At 44.9% G+C, this 13,794-nt stretch overlaps 1 protein-coding gene across 5 annotated transcripts in view; it reads left to right on the top strand.

Moving 5' to 3' along the window:
• The window catches only part of asap2a (ArfGAP with SH3 domain, ankyrin repeat and PH domain 2a), an 80,594-nt gene extending 68,309 nt beyond the window's left edge, over window positions 1-12,285 (top strand). For 2 of the 5 annotated variants that reach the window (XM_080784868.1, XM_080784865.1), the window contains 6 exons: window positions 5,234-5,383; window positions 5,625-5,718; window positions 6,581-6,639; window positions 6,827-6,906; window positions 8,263-8,382; window positions 9,367-12,285. In XM_080784868.1, coding sequence (XP_080640994.1) covers window positions 5,234-5,383; window positions 5,625-5,718; window positions 6,581-6,639; window positions 6,827-6,906; window positions 8,263-8,382; window positions 9,367-9,441 — 578 coding nt within the window. In that variant the 3' untranslated portion in view covers window positions 9,442-12,285. The remainder of the gene's footprint in view (window positions 1-5,233; window positions 5,384-5,624; window positions 5,719-6,580; window positions 6,640-6,826; window positions 6,907-8,262; window positions 8,383-9,366) is intronic. The other 3 variants (XR_013965446.1, XM_080784867.1, XM_080784866.1) reach the window with 3 other exon arrangements.
• Window positions 12,286-13,794: the final 1,509 nt, after the last annotated feature.

Below are 13,794 nucleotides of genomic sequence, written 5' to 3'. Positions count from 1 at the left end.
GTAGTTGTTACGTCCCCACCAAAGAGGTCCAGGTGTTATTTTGTGCAAAAGCTCCTTATTGGCTATTTCCCTACCATAAATGAATTGCATTGAATTGAATGGGAATTGAATGGGGCTATGGGGTGTTGTGCTAATTCGCTTATTTCCATCGCTCAAAATTATAATTTCTTTGTATATATCCTCTCTTCATAATGTAAATAATATCCAAGCGGCAGCTGCGGCACACTTTACTACTTCTTTCGATGGAAATAAGCAAATTAGCATAACACCCCATAGCCCCATTCAATTCCCATTCAATGCAATGCAATTCATTGAGGGCTTATGGTAGGGAAAATAGCCAATAAGGAGTTTTTGCACAAAAAAAACACCTGGACCTCTTTGGTGGGGACGTAACGACTACAAAGAAAGGTAAGAAAGATAAGAAAGCATTCTAGCATGGAATTCTCCTTTAAGAAGACCCATGAGGCCGATTCTACGAAAAGGCCTTCTAAGTCTGTAGTTCTCAAAAATAGCAGATGCACAAACTCTGTTGTGCATCTGTGACGCACTGTGAGCTTGTATATCTGCTATTTTTGAATAGCCAACGCACACATTTTAAATGATGCGGATGCTTTCCCGGTTAAGAAAAACGAAGGCGGTTGCCGGAAGGAGGAATAAATAATAAGTCAAAACCATTCAAAGTGATGAAATATGTTTATCCAGAAGTGTTTTATTGATCATTCTACCATTTGTTTTGAATATGTATTGATTTAAAGGATGATGTTGGATAAGCCATTACCCGCTTGTCTGTCTTGCTTTGGGACTGCTATTTATACAGTGTCATTTTGGTATGATCTCAAATTGAATGGTCTCGTTTGGCTGCGGTCTGTGTCAGTTCTCCTGCATGTCTTTTGACAGCTGTGATCTTTTCCTTAACCCATTCTGACCGGGCACCCATTTTGGTGTTGGCATCATGTTATGCTTTAGCTATTGAAAAATAGCAGATCTACAAGCTCATATCGCGCCACCGAGTGGCGCGATACGAGCTTGTAGGTCTGCTATTTTTGAAAAATCGAAGAACGACTGACATTTTTCTAGAATCTGATCTCAGGTCAGAATGGATTAATCAGACCAGTGTGTGTCCTAGTGGAAACCTCGTATGAATCTGATCTCAGGTCAGAATGGGTTAAGTAGCACACGGATGAGTGGCATTGGGCTGTGACTTTGTTCTGACCTATTTCAGCACCAATGAGGTCTTTGGATAGGGAGCAGCAGAAAGTGAGTCAGGGAACACTTTTCTAGCAAGTTGTTGAGCCCCTTTAAAGAGTGGAAGAGGGTCGGTACCACTAGAACCCCTTTAAAGAGTGGAAGAGGCCGGTACCACTAGAACCCCTTTAAAGAGTGGAAGAGGGTCGGTACCACTAGAACCCCTTTAAAGAGTGGAAGAGGCCGGTACCACTAGAACCCCTTTAAAGAGTGGAAGAGGCCGGTACCACTAGAACCCCTTTAAAGAGTGGAAGAGGCCGGTACCACTAGAACCCCTTTAAAGAGTGGAAGAGGCCGGTACCACTAGAACCCCTTTAAAGAGTGGAAGAGGCTGGTACCACTAGAACCCCTTTAAAGAGTGGAAGAGGGCCGGTGCCACTAGAACCCCTTTAAAGAGTGGAAGAGGGCGGTACCACTAGAACCCCTTTAAAGAGTGGAAGAGGGTCGGTACCACTAGAACCCCTTTAAAGAGTGGAAGAGGCCGGTACCACTAGAACCCCTTTAAAGAGTGGAAGAGGCCGGTACCACTAGAACCCCTTTAAAGAGTGGAAGAGGCCGGTACCACTAGAACCCCTTTAAAGAGTGGAAGAGGCCGGTACCACTAGAACCCCTTTAAAGAGTGGAAGAGGCCGGTACCACTAGAACCCCTTTAAAGAGTGGAAGAGGCCGGTACCACTAGAAGCCCTTTAAAGAGTGGAAGAAGCCGGTACCACTAGAACCCCTTTTAAAGAGTGGAAGAGGCTGGTACCACTAGAACCCTTTTAAAGAGTGGAAGAAGGCCGGTACCACTAGAACCCCTTTAAAGAGTGGAAGAGGGCGGTACCACTAGAACCCTTTTAAAGAGTGGAAGAGGCCGGTACCACTAGAACCCCTTTAAAGAGTGGAAGAGGCCGGTACCACTAGAACCCCTTCAAAGAGTGGAAGAGGCCGGTACCACTAGAACCCCTTTAAAGAGTGGAAGAGACCGATACCACTAGAACCCCTTTAAAGAGTGGAAGAGGGCGGTACCACTAGAACCCCTTTAAAGAGTGGAAGAGGCCGGTACCACTAGAACCCCTTTAAAGAGTGGAAGAGGTCGGTACCACTAGAACCCCTTTAAAGAGTGGAAGAGACCGATACCACTAGAACCCCTTTAAAGAGTGGAAGAGGGCGGTACCACTAGAACCCCTTTAAAGAGTGGAAGAGGCCGGTACCACTAGAACCCCTTTAAAGAGTGGAAGAGGCCGGTACCACTAGAACCCCTTTAAAGAGTGGAAGAGGGTCGGTACCACTAGAACCCCTTTAAAGAGTGGAAGAGGGTCGGTACCACTAGAACCCCTTTAAAGAGTGGAAGAGGCCGGTACCACTAGAACCCCTTTAAAGAGTGGAAGAGGCCGGTACCACTAGAACCCCTTTAAAGAGTGGAAGAGGGTCGGTACCACTAGAACCCCTTTAAAGAGTGGAAGAGGGTCGGTACCACTAGAACCCCTTTAAAGAGTGGAAGAGGGTCGGTACCACTAGAACCCCTTTAAAGAGTGGAAGAGGGTCGGTACCACTAGAACCCCTTTAAAGAGTGGAAGAGGGTCGGTACCACTAGAACCCCTTTAAAGAGTGGAAGAGGCTGGTACCACTAGAACCCCTTTAAAGAGTGGAAGAGGCCGGTACCACTAGAACCCCTTTAAAGAGTGGAAGAGGGTCGGTACCACTAGAACCCCTTTAAAGAGTGGAAGAGGGCGGTACCACTAGAACCCCTTTAAAGAGTGGAAGAGGCCGGTACCACTAGAACCCCTTTAAAGAGTGGAAGAGGGCGGTACCACTAGAACCACTTTTAAAGAGTGGAAGAGGCCGGTACCACTAGAACCCCTTTAAAGAGTGGAAGAGGCCGGTACCACTAGAACCCCTTTAAAGAGTGGAAGAGACCGATACCACTAGAACCCCTTTAAAGAGTGGAAGAGGCCGGTACCACTAGAACCCCTTTAAAGAGTGGAAGAGGGTCGGTACCACTAGAACCCCTTTAAAGAGTGGAAGAGGCTGGTACCACTAGAACCCCTTTAAAGAGTGGAAGAGGGTCGGTACCACTAGAACCCCTTTAAAGAGTGGAAGAGGGCGGCACCACTAGAACCCCTTTAAAGAGTGGAAGAGGGTCGGTACCACTAGAACCCCTTTAAAGAGTGGAAGAGGGTCGGTACCACTAGAACCCCTTTAAAGAGTGGAAGAGGGTCGGTACCACTAGAACCCCTTTAAAGAGTGGAAGAGGGTCGGTACCACTAGAACCCCTTTAAAGAGTGGAAGAGGGTCGGTACCACTAGAACCCCTTTAAAGAGTGGAAGAGGCCGGTACCACTAGAACCCCTTTAAAGAGTGGAAGAGGGTCGGTACCACTAGAACCCCTTTAAAGAGTGGAAGAGACCGATACCACTAGAACCCCTTTAAAGAGTGGAAGAGGGTCGGTACCACTAGAACCCCTTTAAAGAGTGGAAGAGGGTCGGTACCACTAGAACCCCTTTAAAGAGTGGAAGAGGCCGGTACCACTAGAACCCCTTTAAAGAGTGGAAGAGGCCGGTACCACTAGAACCCCTTTAAAGAGTGGAAGAGACCGGTACCACTAGAACCCCTTTAAAGAGTGGAAGACGCCGGTACCACTAGAACCCCTTTAAAGAGTGGAAGAGGGTCGGTACCACTAGAACCCCTTTAAAGAGTGGAAGAGGGTCGGTACCACTAGAACCCCTTTAAAGAGTGGAAGAGGCCGGTACCACTAGAACCCCTTTAAAGAGTGGAAGAGGGTCGGTACCACTAGAACCCCTTTAAAGAGTGTAAGAGGCCGGTACCACTAGAACCCCTTTAAAGAGTGGAAGAGGGCCGGTACCACTAGAATCCAGGGCTGTTTGAATCCACTATAACAGCTGCATGTCTTAACCCTCCCTTTTATCTTCACTGGTGTTGCAGAGAACAGGGGTGTCTTTTTAAGTTCAAACTACCGTAGTTCTACTAGTGTAGTTGTAAAAATAAGACCTTTTGGAGGAATTGCTGAATTCAGCAATGATGGTCTTTTTGGACGATTGGGGAAGCACAATGCCTGTATTGATGGACGTCTACCTGTCTTGGATACAGGTCTGCTCTCCATGGCGGCGTGTGGCGCCTGTGCCTTTAGAGTTGGTATTTAACCCATTCTGACCTGAGATCAGATTCATACGAGGTTTCCACTGGACACACACTGGACTGATTAACCCATTCTGACCTGAGATCAGATTCTAAAAAATGTCAGTCGTTCTTCGATTTTTCAAAAATAGCAGACCTACAAGCTCGTAGCGCGCCACTCGGTGGCGCGCTACGAGCTTGTAGATCTGCTATTTTTCAATAGCTAAAGCATAACATGATGCTGAACACCAAAACGGGTTCCCGGTCAGAATGGGTTAATAACATTAGTGGCTGTCTGGAGCCGTGCCAGGAGTGCAGAGCGGAGGCGATCTGCCCGCTGCAAGGCAAGCCCCACATGCTCCACATTCCCTCTCCCCATTAACTGTCTCTCTCAATTAAACTCAAACTGAAACGGCTGGACTTCTAACCCATTCTGACCTGAGATCAGATTCTAAAAATGTCTTCTGTATACATCCTGACAGTTTTCTGAAAAAGCTATGTTTCTATGTCAGTCGTTCTTCGATTTTTTCAAAAATAGCAGACCTACAAGCTCGTAGCGCGCCACTCGGTGGCGCGCTATGAGCTTGTAGATCTGCTATTTTTCAATAGCTAAACCATAACATAATGCTAACACCAAAAGGGGTTTCCGCTCAAAATGGGCTAAAGCGGCTGCTCCTTCTAGCAAGTGTGTTGTAATGCGTTCTGTCTTCAGTCGCCCCGTCTTTTCCATCATAAGCCTTTTCTGTCGCTGCTCACTCTGCGTTTATACCTTCCATTTCCATAACTCTTACTCCTCCCTCCTAGGTTTTTCTTTATCTCTGTCTCTAACTCGTTTCCCCATCTCTCTCTCTCTCTCTCTCTCTCTCTCTCAGCCCAGTTATCCGGCCTGGGAGGGATGGGTCAACCCTCGGCGTCCAGCTGGAAGCCTGGTTCTTTAGACCTGGCTGGCCGACAGAGATCCTCTTCTGACCCGCCCAACATGCACCCCCCTGTACCCCCTCTGAGGCTCACCTCGACCGGAGGTGAAACACCCGTTCTGCAGTCCTCTGAATGTTGTGTCATTCTCTGCCAAAATACACTTAAAAATATGTTTCACTGATATATTACTTGAAATTGAATTGCAAGAGTTGCATGTAGTGTTATAATGTTATACTTTGTTGTGTGCTGGTGGCATGTGGAAACAATAGGTTTTTGAAAATTTTGGACAATTTGAAAAATGTGGACACTTGACTTGGACTAAGTTGTTGGCATTGTGTCTCTTAGGTAAGACAGTGAGTGTGATGGAAGCGATGCAGTCGAAGCCCAGCCAAGGACCACCTGGCACTAGAACAATGCCACCCAAGTCTCCTGTAGGGAGGTGAGACAACACTGACACACACACACACACACACACACACACACACAAACACAGCCGAATGGATATTATTTTGCCTACCTGACTACTCTCATTCAGACCTGGTGCAACCTATACGTCGTCCTACCTTTTGAATCTGGGAGCTACTTTTCTCTCTCATTAGTGGTTGCTCTAACTGGTAGTTAATTGTAGTTATTGTAGCAGATCTACAAGCTCGTAGCGCGCCACCGAGTGGCGCGCTACGAGCTTTTTAGGTCTGCTATTTTTTTTAAATCGAAGAACGACTGACATAGAAACATAGCTTTTTCAGAAAACTGTCAGGATGTAAAAGACATTTTTAGAATCTGATCTCAGGTCTACAGTGTCAGTAAAGGCCTTAATTTGGACCGAGACAAACGGGTCGTATATCGATGTACCATTCATGGTTATTAGTAGTGATGCACCGAATATTCGGCCGCAGAAAATATTCGGCAGAAAATGGCTAAAAATGCATTTTCGGCCTATTCGGTTTCGGCCCAAATAGGCAGAAAATATATCACCGAATAGTGTATGCAATTAATGCATTCAAAAGGGCTGAATAAATGTTTTATGGACCCATAATAGTGATTATTATTTAAGTTAAGTTTTGCCATAACCATTTATTTTGCCATAAATCAGGTAGCTTTAAGGTACGGCCATGACAGCAATGGTAGGAAAAAAGATGTATAATATTAATCATATTCGGATATTCGGTATTCGGTTTTCGGCCAACTGTTTCCTATATTCGGTATTCGGTTTCGGCCAAGAATTTCAATTTCGGTGCATCCCTAGTTATTAGTGAATCCTTCAGCAGCCAAAACTCAACATGCACCTTTGCCTGTTTCAGCAACGACAAGAACTTCAGCAGAGGTCCTCTGAATCGCACAGGCTCCATTGAGAGACCAGGTGAGTAAATAGATAAGGAAGCAGAATAACAACTTGTATCTTTTGAGCTTGGGACAAGTTGTGATATCACCACAACGAGTCGATTACAATGCCACACGTGTTTTTACTATCTGCTGAGTACCGTTTCTCCTGTGGAAAGTTTGTGTTTTTTTTTCACTCTGATGGCATTTCCTCTTCCCGTTTCCAGCAAAGGAAGTGCCGAGCAGCCCCCAGAACTCTGTGGGTCAATCTCTGCCTCCGGCCCCCATGCCTAGGAAAGCCTATCCTGTAAGTTTGTCATTGTTTCCACCTGGTTCATTAACCCATTTTGGGTGGGAACCCCTTTTGGTGTTTTAAACATTGTTATAATTTAGCTGTTGAAAAATAGCAGATCTACAAGCTCATAGCGCGCCACCGAGTGGCGCGCTACGAGCTTGTAGGTCTGCTATTTTTTCAAAAATCATGAACATGTGGTGCAAAGCTTTGAATATATACTCTTTCAGAGCAAACGTTTTTAACTCAAATCTTTGCTTCTGGGGGGTCCCTGAAACAACACATTTTCAGATCGGGGTCAGCGGCCAATTTCATATATTTTTGAGGGTCCTTGACATGAAATATTGAGAACCACTGATATAGAAACATGAGTTTTTTCAGGAAAAAAATACATTTTAAATAAGACATTTTTTTAATTTCTACGTCTGGTCAGAATGGGTTAATGTATTGTCGAGTGCGTGTTCATTGAGTAAACTATTGGCATTGTTTTCCGTTAGGAGTGAATTGACTTGGATATAAACGTGCAGCACAGTACGGCTCTAATTTGCTCTGCATGTTGACCTATTGTCTAAATGTTTCCAGTGTCCAGTTTCCTTCCTGTAGTGTAGGCCTTGAGGGGACATAACAGTGCAAAGGAGTCAAAGTTAACAATGTTAATGAAAGTAGGGAACGGTTTGAATCAGTTTTTATGATTACAGACCCACTGTATGACTTATGCTAGGGGCTAGCAATAATGTTTACATTAATGACTGTAACCTTAGCATCCCTTTTCTGAGCATATCTTAATAATAGGCAAATAATAATAGGTGTACATTCAGTGGACAATTGTAATCATTGTAAGATCTATTTTGAGGTTTTGATTAGCTATTTTTGACAGAGATTAGGAGTAGAGGGGGGGGGGGGTCTGGTCAATGAAGTATATAGGGTTCAAATGGTTAACTTTACTTGACTTCAGCTACTGTAGCCTGAGAACAGCTACATAGTTGACTTCAGCTACTGTAGCCTGAGAACAGCTACATAGTTGACTTCAGCTACTGTAGCCTGAGAACAGCTACATAGTTGACTTCAGCTACTGTAGCCTGAGAACAGCTACATAGTTGACTTCAGCTACTGTAGCCTGAGAACAGCTACATAGTTGCTCATTTCTCTTTGGTTTGCTCTGTGTCTTGTCTTCAAAGCTTATTTGCACAATTTACAGTCAGACTAAAACGACAGGGTCTTAAGTCTTCAGCTCAGAGGCAGTTTTTCCTGCTATAGTCATTTTTATTTTTAGAACTGTAAACGTATAACTCTCTCTTCTATGAGCCTGAACCAACAAGTGTGTCTTGATTTCTGTGCATCTGTGCTCACGTGTGCACGTGTCTCTCCCAGAAGCAGAGGCCAAAGCGAGTGAAAGCCATCTACAACTGCATAGCAGACAACCCAGACGAGCTGACCTTCTCTGAGGGGGAGGTGATCGTGGTGGACGGGGAGGAGGACCAGGAGTGGTGGGTGAGTGTCTCCTCGCCGTGCACGTGTTTGTTTTGTGTTCACTTCCCCTCGTTGTTTATTTTTGTTTCACTCGTGCATGCATATTCGCTTCCCCTCATGCACCCACTTGGACGCGAGAACAAAACCGTACTGAATGCATTCTTCCAGTCCAGCACAGGGTCCAAATGTGGCCCATTCACAAACGACATCCAGCGACTCCAGTTCCCAGTAACCATGGTGGCCCAAAGCACAAGGCGATGACCTCATTCTGGCCAATAGACCCCCCCCCCCCCCCCTCCCCTCCCTACATACCTCCCCTCCCCTCTCCTCTCCACATCCCCCCCCCCCCCCCCCCCCACTCTGCTGTTCCTTCCTCTGCTGAGCCCCGAGTCTGAACACAGACCAGCTGCAGCTTGTTTTCCTGCGAGCCACCTCCGCATAATATGACCGTATTTAGTCACTCTCTCATTCTCTGTGTGGACGGCCTGTTGTTAGGGCAGTGGCTCTCGGACGTTTTCATGTCAAGGACCCCCAAATCCATATGTATTTGGTCACGGAAATAAGAGAACATTTGTCAAAAGAAAAATTAAAATAGCCTATCTGCAGGCTCACAACGCGTCGTGAGATTACCGATCGGCTATTTTCATCTAGCTGAAACTTTAACCCATTCTGACCTGAGATCAGATTCATACGAGGTTTCCACTGGACACACACTGGTCTGATTAACCCATTCTGACCTGAGATCAGATTCATACGAGGTTTCCACTGGACACACACTGGTCTGATTAAATGGAGCTTAACTGTTGCTCTACAGGGGACCTGCTGGAACTCTCTCAAGGTCCCCTGAGGGTCCCCAGACCCTACTTTGGGAGTCCAAATCCCCAGGTCCCAGCCTTCCTTCCTTCTTCCCTGTCCTACATGCAGTAGTGGTAGTAAGCATCGTGCGTGCGTCCATTTGATATAACTGTATCGGCTAACGATCCGCTCTCTCTTCCCGTTTCACAGCTGGGCCACATAGAAGGGGAACCAATGAGAAGAGGAGCCTTCCCGGTCACGTTTGTCCACTTCATTGTTGACTGAAATGCGACCGCGGGTGTCACATGACGCACTGCGAGTCCTCCCAACTTCCTGTGTCTGCTGACCCGCGAGGCCCCGCCCATCGTCATCGAGGCCCCGCCCCATCGTCATCGAAGCCCCGCCCATCGCCATCGTTAGCAAAGCTCTTAAAACGGAGCAGTGGTCGGTCTCGCCAGCCGTGGCGGTCACCATGGCTACGGCACAGTGCAGTGTACTGTAGAAGTACTTCGTTACAAGTAAAGGTCCGCTGTTCAGAATTTACTTGAGTAAAAGTACAAAAGTATTGGTCTCAGCATGTACTTAAAGTACCAAAAGTGAAATTGCCGGTACTCATTGTGCAGAATGTCCCAGTTCAAGTTTTCAAATGCATAAAAATCTTTTGAAAATAGCCGATCTACAAGCTCAACAATGCAGTGCGATGCGACACATTGTCTACAAAGTAACTAGTAACTAAACTTTTCAAATTATTGTAGCGGAGTAAAAGTACAATATTTGCCTCTGAGATGTAGTGGAATAGAAGTAAAAGTACTGGAAATTGGAATTACTCAAGTAAGGTATAAATACTTCAAAGTTGTACTCAAGTACAGTACTTAAGTAAATGTACTCTGTTACTTTCCACCACTGGCTACAGCACAGCGAGGCTCTCCTGACACCACGAGGAGGTCCACTCCAGGAACCCATTCTGACCTGAGATCAGATTCATACGAGGTTTCCACTGGACACACACTGGTCTGATTAACCCATTCTGACCTGAGATCAGATTTAAAAAATGTCAGTCGTTCTTCGATTTTTCAAAAATAGCAGACCTACAAGCTCGTAGCGAGCCACTCGGTGGCGCTATGAGCTTGTAGATCTGCTATTTTTCAATAGCTAAAGCATAACATAATGCTAACACCAAAAGGGGTTCCCGTCTAGAATGGGTTAATGACCAAACCCCAGGGACTCCTGGGATTAGATGGGTTTTAATGTCTCGTTGTTTATGATTGGTTCTTCTGACGCGGACTATAACATTTAAAAAAATGATGATTGTAGTTAAATGACCTCTCGCTAAATAAATGCACTTTCCACTTCTTTATCCAGCTGGTTACAACATAAGACGAGATATTTGACGTAATGAAGGCTCTTACAGTATTCCATTCGACCATAGTCTTATGTTCAGGTGCATTGTATAGAATGTGCTTTAAAAAAAAGAAAAGAAAAAAAGATCGTACAGAGAGACTACAGAAATTTAAACGCAGTAGTAACTGTAAATGTGAATATACATAATCGACATGTTAACATTCCACCTCTGCGCATGAACAACTTAAATTGCTTATAGGTGACACTTTTTGAACCCTATAGTAGTCCGGCAGACTTTCTAAATGGTGCTAACCCAGGAATATGCTAGTAGCTGCCCCGAGTGCCCTCAAAGCAGTTCTCTCTGTCCCTGTTTCAAAGACAGACTGGCATCGGAAGGTTGTGTGGTGGGGAAAGGACTCTGCCCCGCATGTAAAAATAGCCTTCTAAATCGTCATCACACCTGGGAGAGCCCGCTGTCGGTGGAGAGTGCGTGTTGTTTTGTGCAATGTGTTTCTCCATGTGAATGAGAGTAATATAGAACTGCACTGCGGATGAACTCCCGTGTCGCATATCTGCCGTGATATTCTTCGATCCGTCATTCCTCCATGTCTATTTCCAGCTACAGATACTAGTTGTTCTTACTTATACTACTTGCGTGTGGAGAATATCTGTTATGATAGCAGCACACTGTAGTTCCTTCTCCCTTTGCTATTTTTAGGTTTATTGATGGCAACGACTGGAAGTGAACCAGTCAGGAAACCACCTATACTTGAACCTGTCATTCTTCCTGTTGGCTGAGGGGTTTCTGCTTTATCCCCTCATGCTGACCACACTTCCTTCGCCCGTCACCTGCCTTATTAGAGAAGGACATTTGTGGAAAAGTGTTTGTGTATCCAGTCCAACGCCTGATGTGTACTTCAGATCTACAAGCTCACAATGCGTTGCTTCTGCGACACATTGAGAGCTTGTATATCAGCTATGTTGACCATGCAACACCGGCGTACAATGAAGTGTAAAGCAACATGAGCTGAGCATTGAAAACATCCAAGTGACCGAAACTGAGGGGGGAAAATAGTGAGGGAATGAGAACAAATGCACAGACCGGTGCAGCGTGTTTTGGGTCTCCCTCTTGCCTTTGAGGAAGCACACTCACAGACTGCAGATGTTCAGTACTATATTTATTTCACACTATTTTACATCCTTGCAGAAAGAACAGATTCTTTCATACAGCTTCAGACTTATCTTGCATACATTTGCAGGTCACCTTGGTTTCCGAATTATTATATTAAAGATGAGATTATGAGTCTTAGTGTTATGAAAGTAATATTCTTGCAGTGCACTCTATGTACTTAACTTGATTTTGGTTGCAGAGCAACTCTCACTCCCTCGTTCTCTCTGTTTATATGTTGATATCTAGACATTTATCCTGAAACGAGAGCCTTCCAAGGTTTGTGAAAGATGGAGACTTGTGAATCATATCTGACACACTTGTCTCTCCTTTATCATTCATATTAACTCACTGGAAATGGGAAGGTTCAATAATCTATATGTGTAAATACTGTTGATATTTAAATGTAAATGGCAGTAAATGTCTTTTAATGCACTGTGGTGATGGAAAGGTTACAAAGTTGGACCTCCATGTGTGTCTACAACACTTAACTGACAGACGAACATGTGCACAACTAAGGATATAACTCACTTCACTCTTGACCATGGATTAATGCTTAATTCCAATGTGCAAATAAGTGGGAAACTGAAACTGGAATAATAAAACATGAATTAATTTGTCATATCTGTCTTCATAGTCTTGCACACAAACTATTGAATGGAAAGCATGTCTGCGTCTCTGGCTTTTTGAATGAGCATACTGTATAATTCAGGACACGAGGACACTAAAAGAAAAACTATGGTGTTTCAAGAGCTCCCTCTGATGGGGAATAACCCAAAGGTGATCTTGGAGAGTCTTCAAAAGACACATGAATTATCTTGTATTGAAAACAATACTGCAACGTAGCTCTAGATTTGGGAAAGGTTTCAGCCTGATCGTAGCGTCTGCATCACATTGACTTCCATTATAAAAAGGTAAATATTTGGAGTGGAGCTATGTGTGCACAAGAGCTTTGCCACTGATTTGGTCCAGCAGTTTGCGAGATTCTCTGGACACACAGATCCTTTTCTAGACAGACTGGCCCCGGTTGGTACATCCCTGTGCTCAATATGATCAATATGTCCCTGGTGACAGGCTATACATGCCACAATCCTTTAAGGCAGGGATACTCAAATAGATTTACCTGTGGGCCACATTACAAAAATGGCAAGGGGCCAGGGGCCAGTAGATAAAATTACGACATTAACGATACTTGATAGCTTCTCTCTTTCAATTGCTTTATTTTCGCAAAATGTATCAAAGTACAATGTGCATGCACACAATATGTAAATAAATAAATGTGTTACATTTTCTTGCATAAACACAAAGAGCTGTTTCCATAACTGCACAAATTATTGCACATAACATGAGTAGCTGTTATAATAACATAACATGAGTAGCTCTTTGCCTGCCTGCCTGCCTGTCTGTCTGTCCATGAGTAGTTATTTGTCTGTCTGTCAATGAGTAGCTGTCTTACTGTCTGCCTGTCTATGAGTAGCTGTCTGCCTGCCTGTCTATGAGTAGCTGTCTGTCTGCCTGCCTGCCTGTCCAATTGTCCATGAGTAGCTGTCTGTCTGCCTGTCTGAGTAGCTGTCTGCCTGCCTGCCTAATTGTCCATGAGTAGCTGTCTGTCTGCCTGTCTATGAGTAGCTGTCTGCCTGCCTGCCTAATTGTCCATGAATAGCTGTCTGTCTGCCTGTCTATGAGTAGCTGTCTGCCTTCCTGCCTGTCCAATTGTCCATGAGTAGCTGTCTGTCTGTCTATGAGTAGCTGTCTGCCTGCCTGCCCAATTGTCTATGAGTAGCTGTCTGTCTGTCTATGAGTAGCTGTCTGCCTTCCTGCCTGTCCAATTGTCCATGAGTAGCTGTCTGTCTGTCTATGAGTAGCTGTCTGCCTTCCTGCCTGTCCAATTGTCCATGAGTAGCTGTCTGCCTGCCTGTCCAATTCTCCATGAGTAGCTGTCTGTCTGCCTGTCTATGAGTAGCTGTCTGACTGCCTGCCTGTCCAATTCTCCATGAGTAGCTGTCTGTCTGTCTGCCTGTCTATATGAGTAGCTGTCTGCCTGCCTGCCAGCCAGCAAGTTGGTTAACAGAAAATAAATTGTTATGGCTGAGTAAAATAAAATAAACACAATTTGCCTGAAAATAGAT

The sequence above is a fragment of the Protomyctophum bolini genome (assembly GCF_963924005.1).
Source record: "Protomyctophum bolini genome assembly, chromosome: 15".
Classification (NCBI taxonomy): Eukaryota; Metazoa; Chordata; class Actinopteri; order Myctophiformes; family Myctophidae; genus Protomyctophum; species Protomyctophum bolini.
Note: the sequence above shows the minus strand (reverse complement) of the source record. Positions and strands in the feature narration are given on the sequence as shown.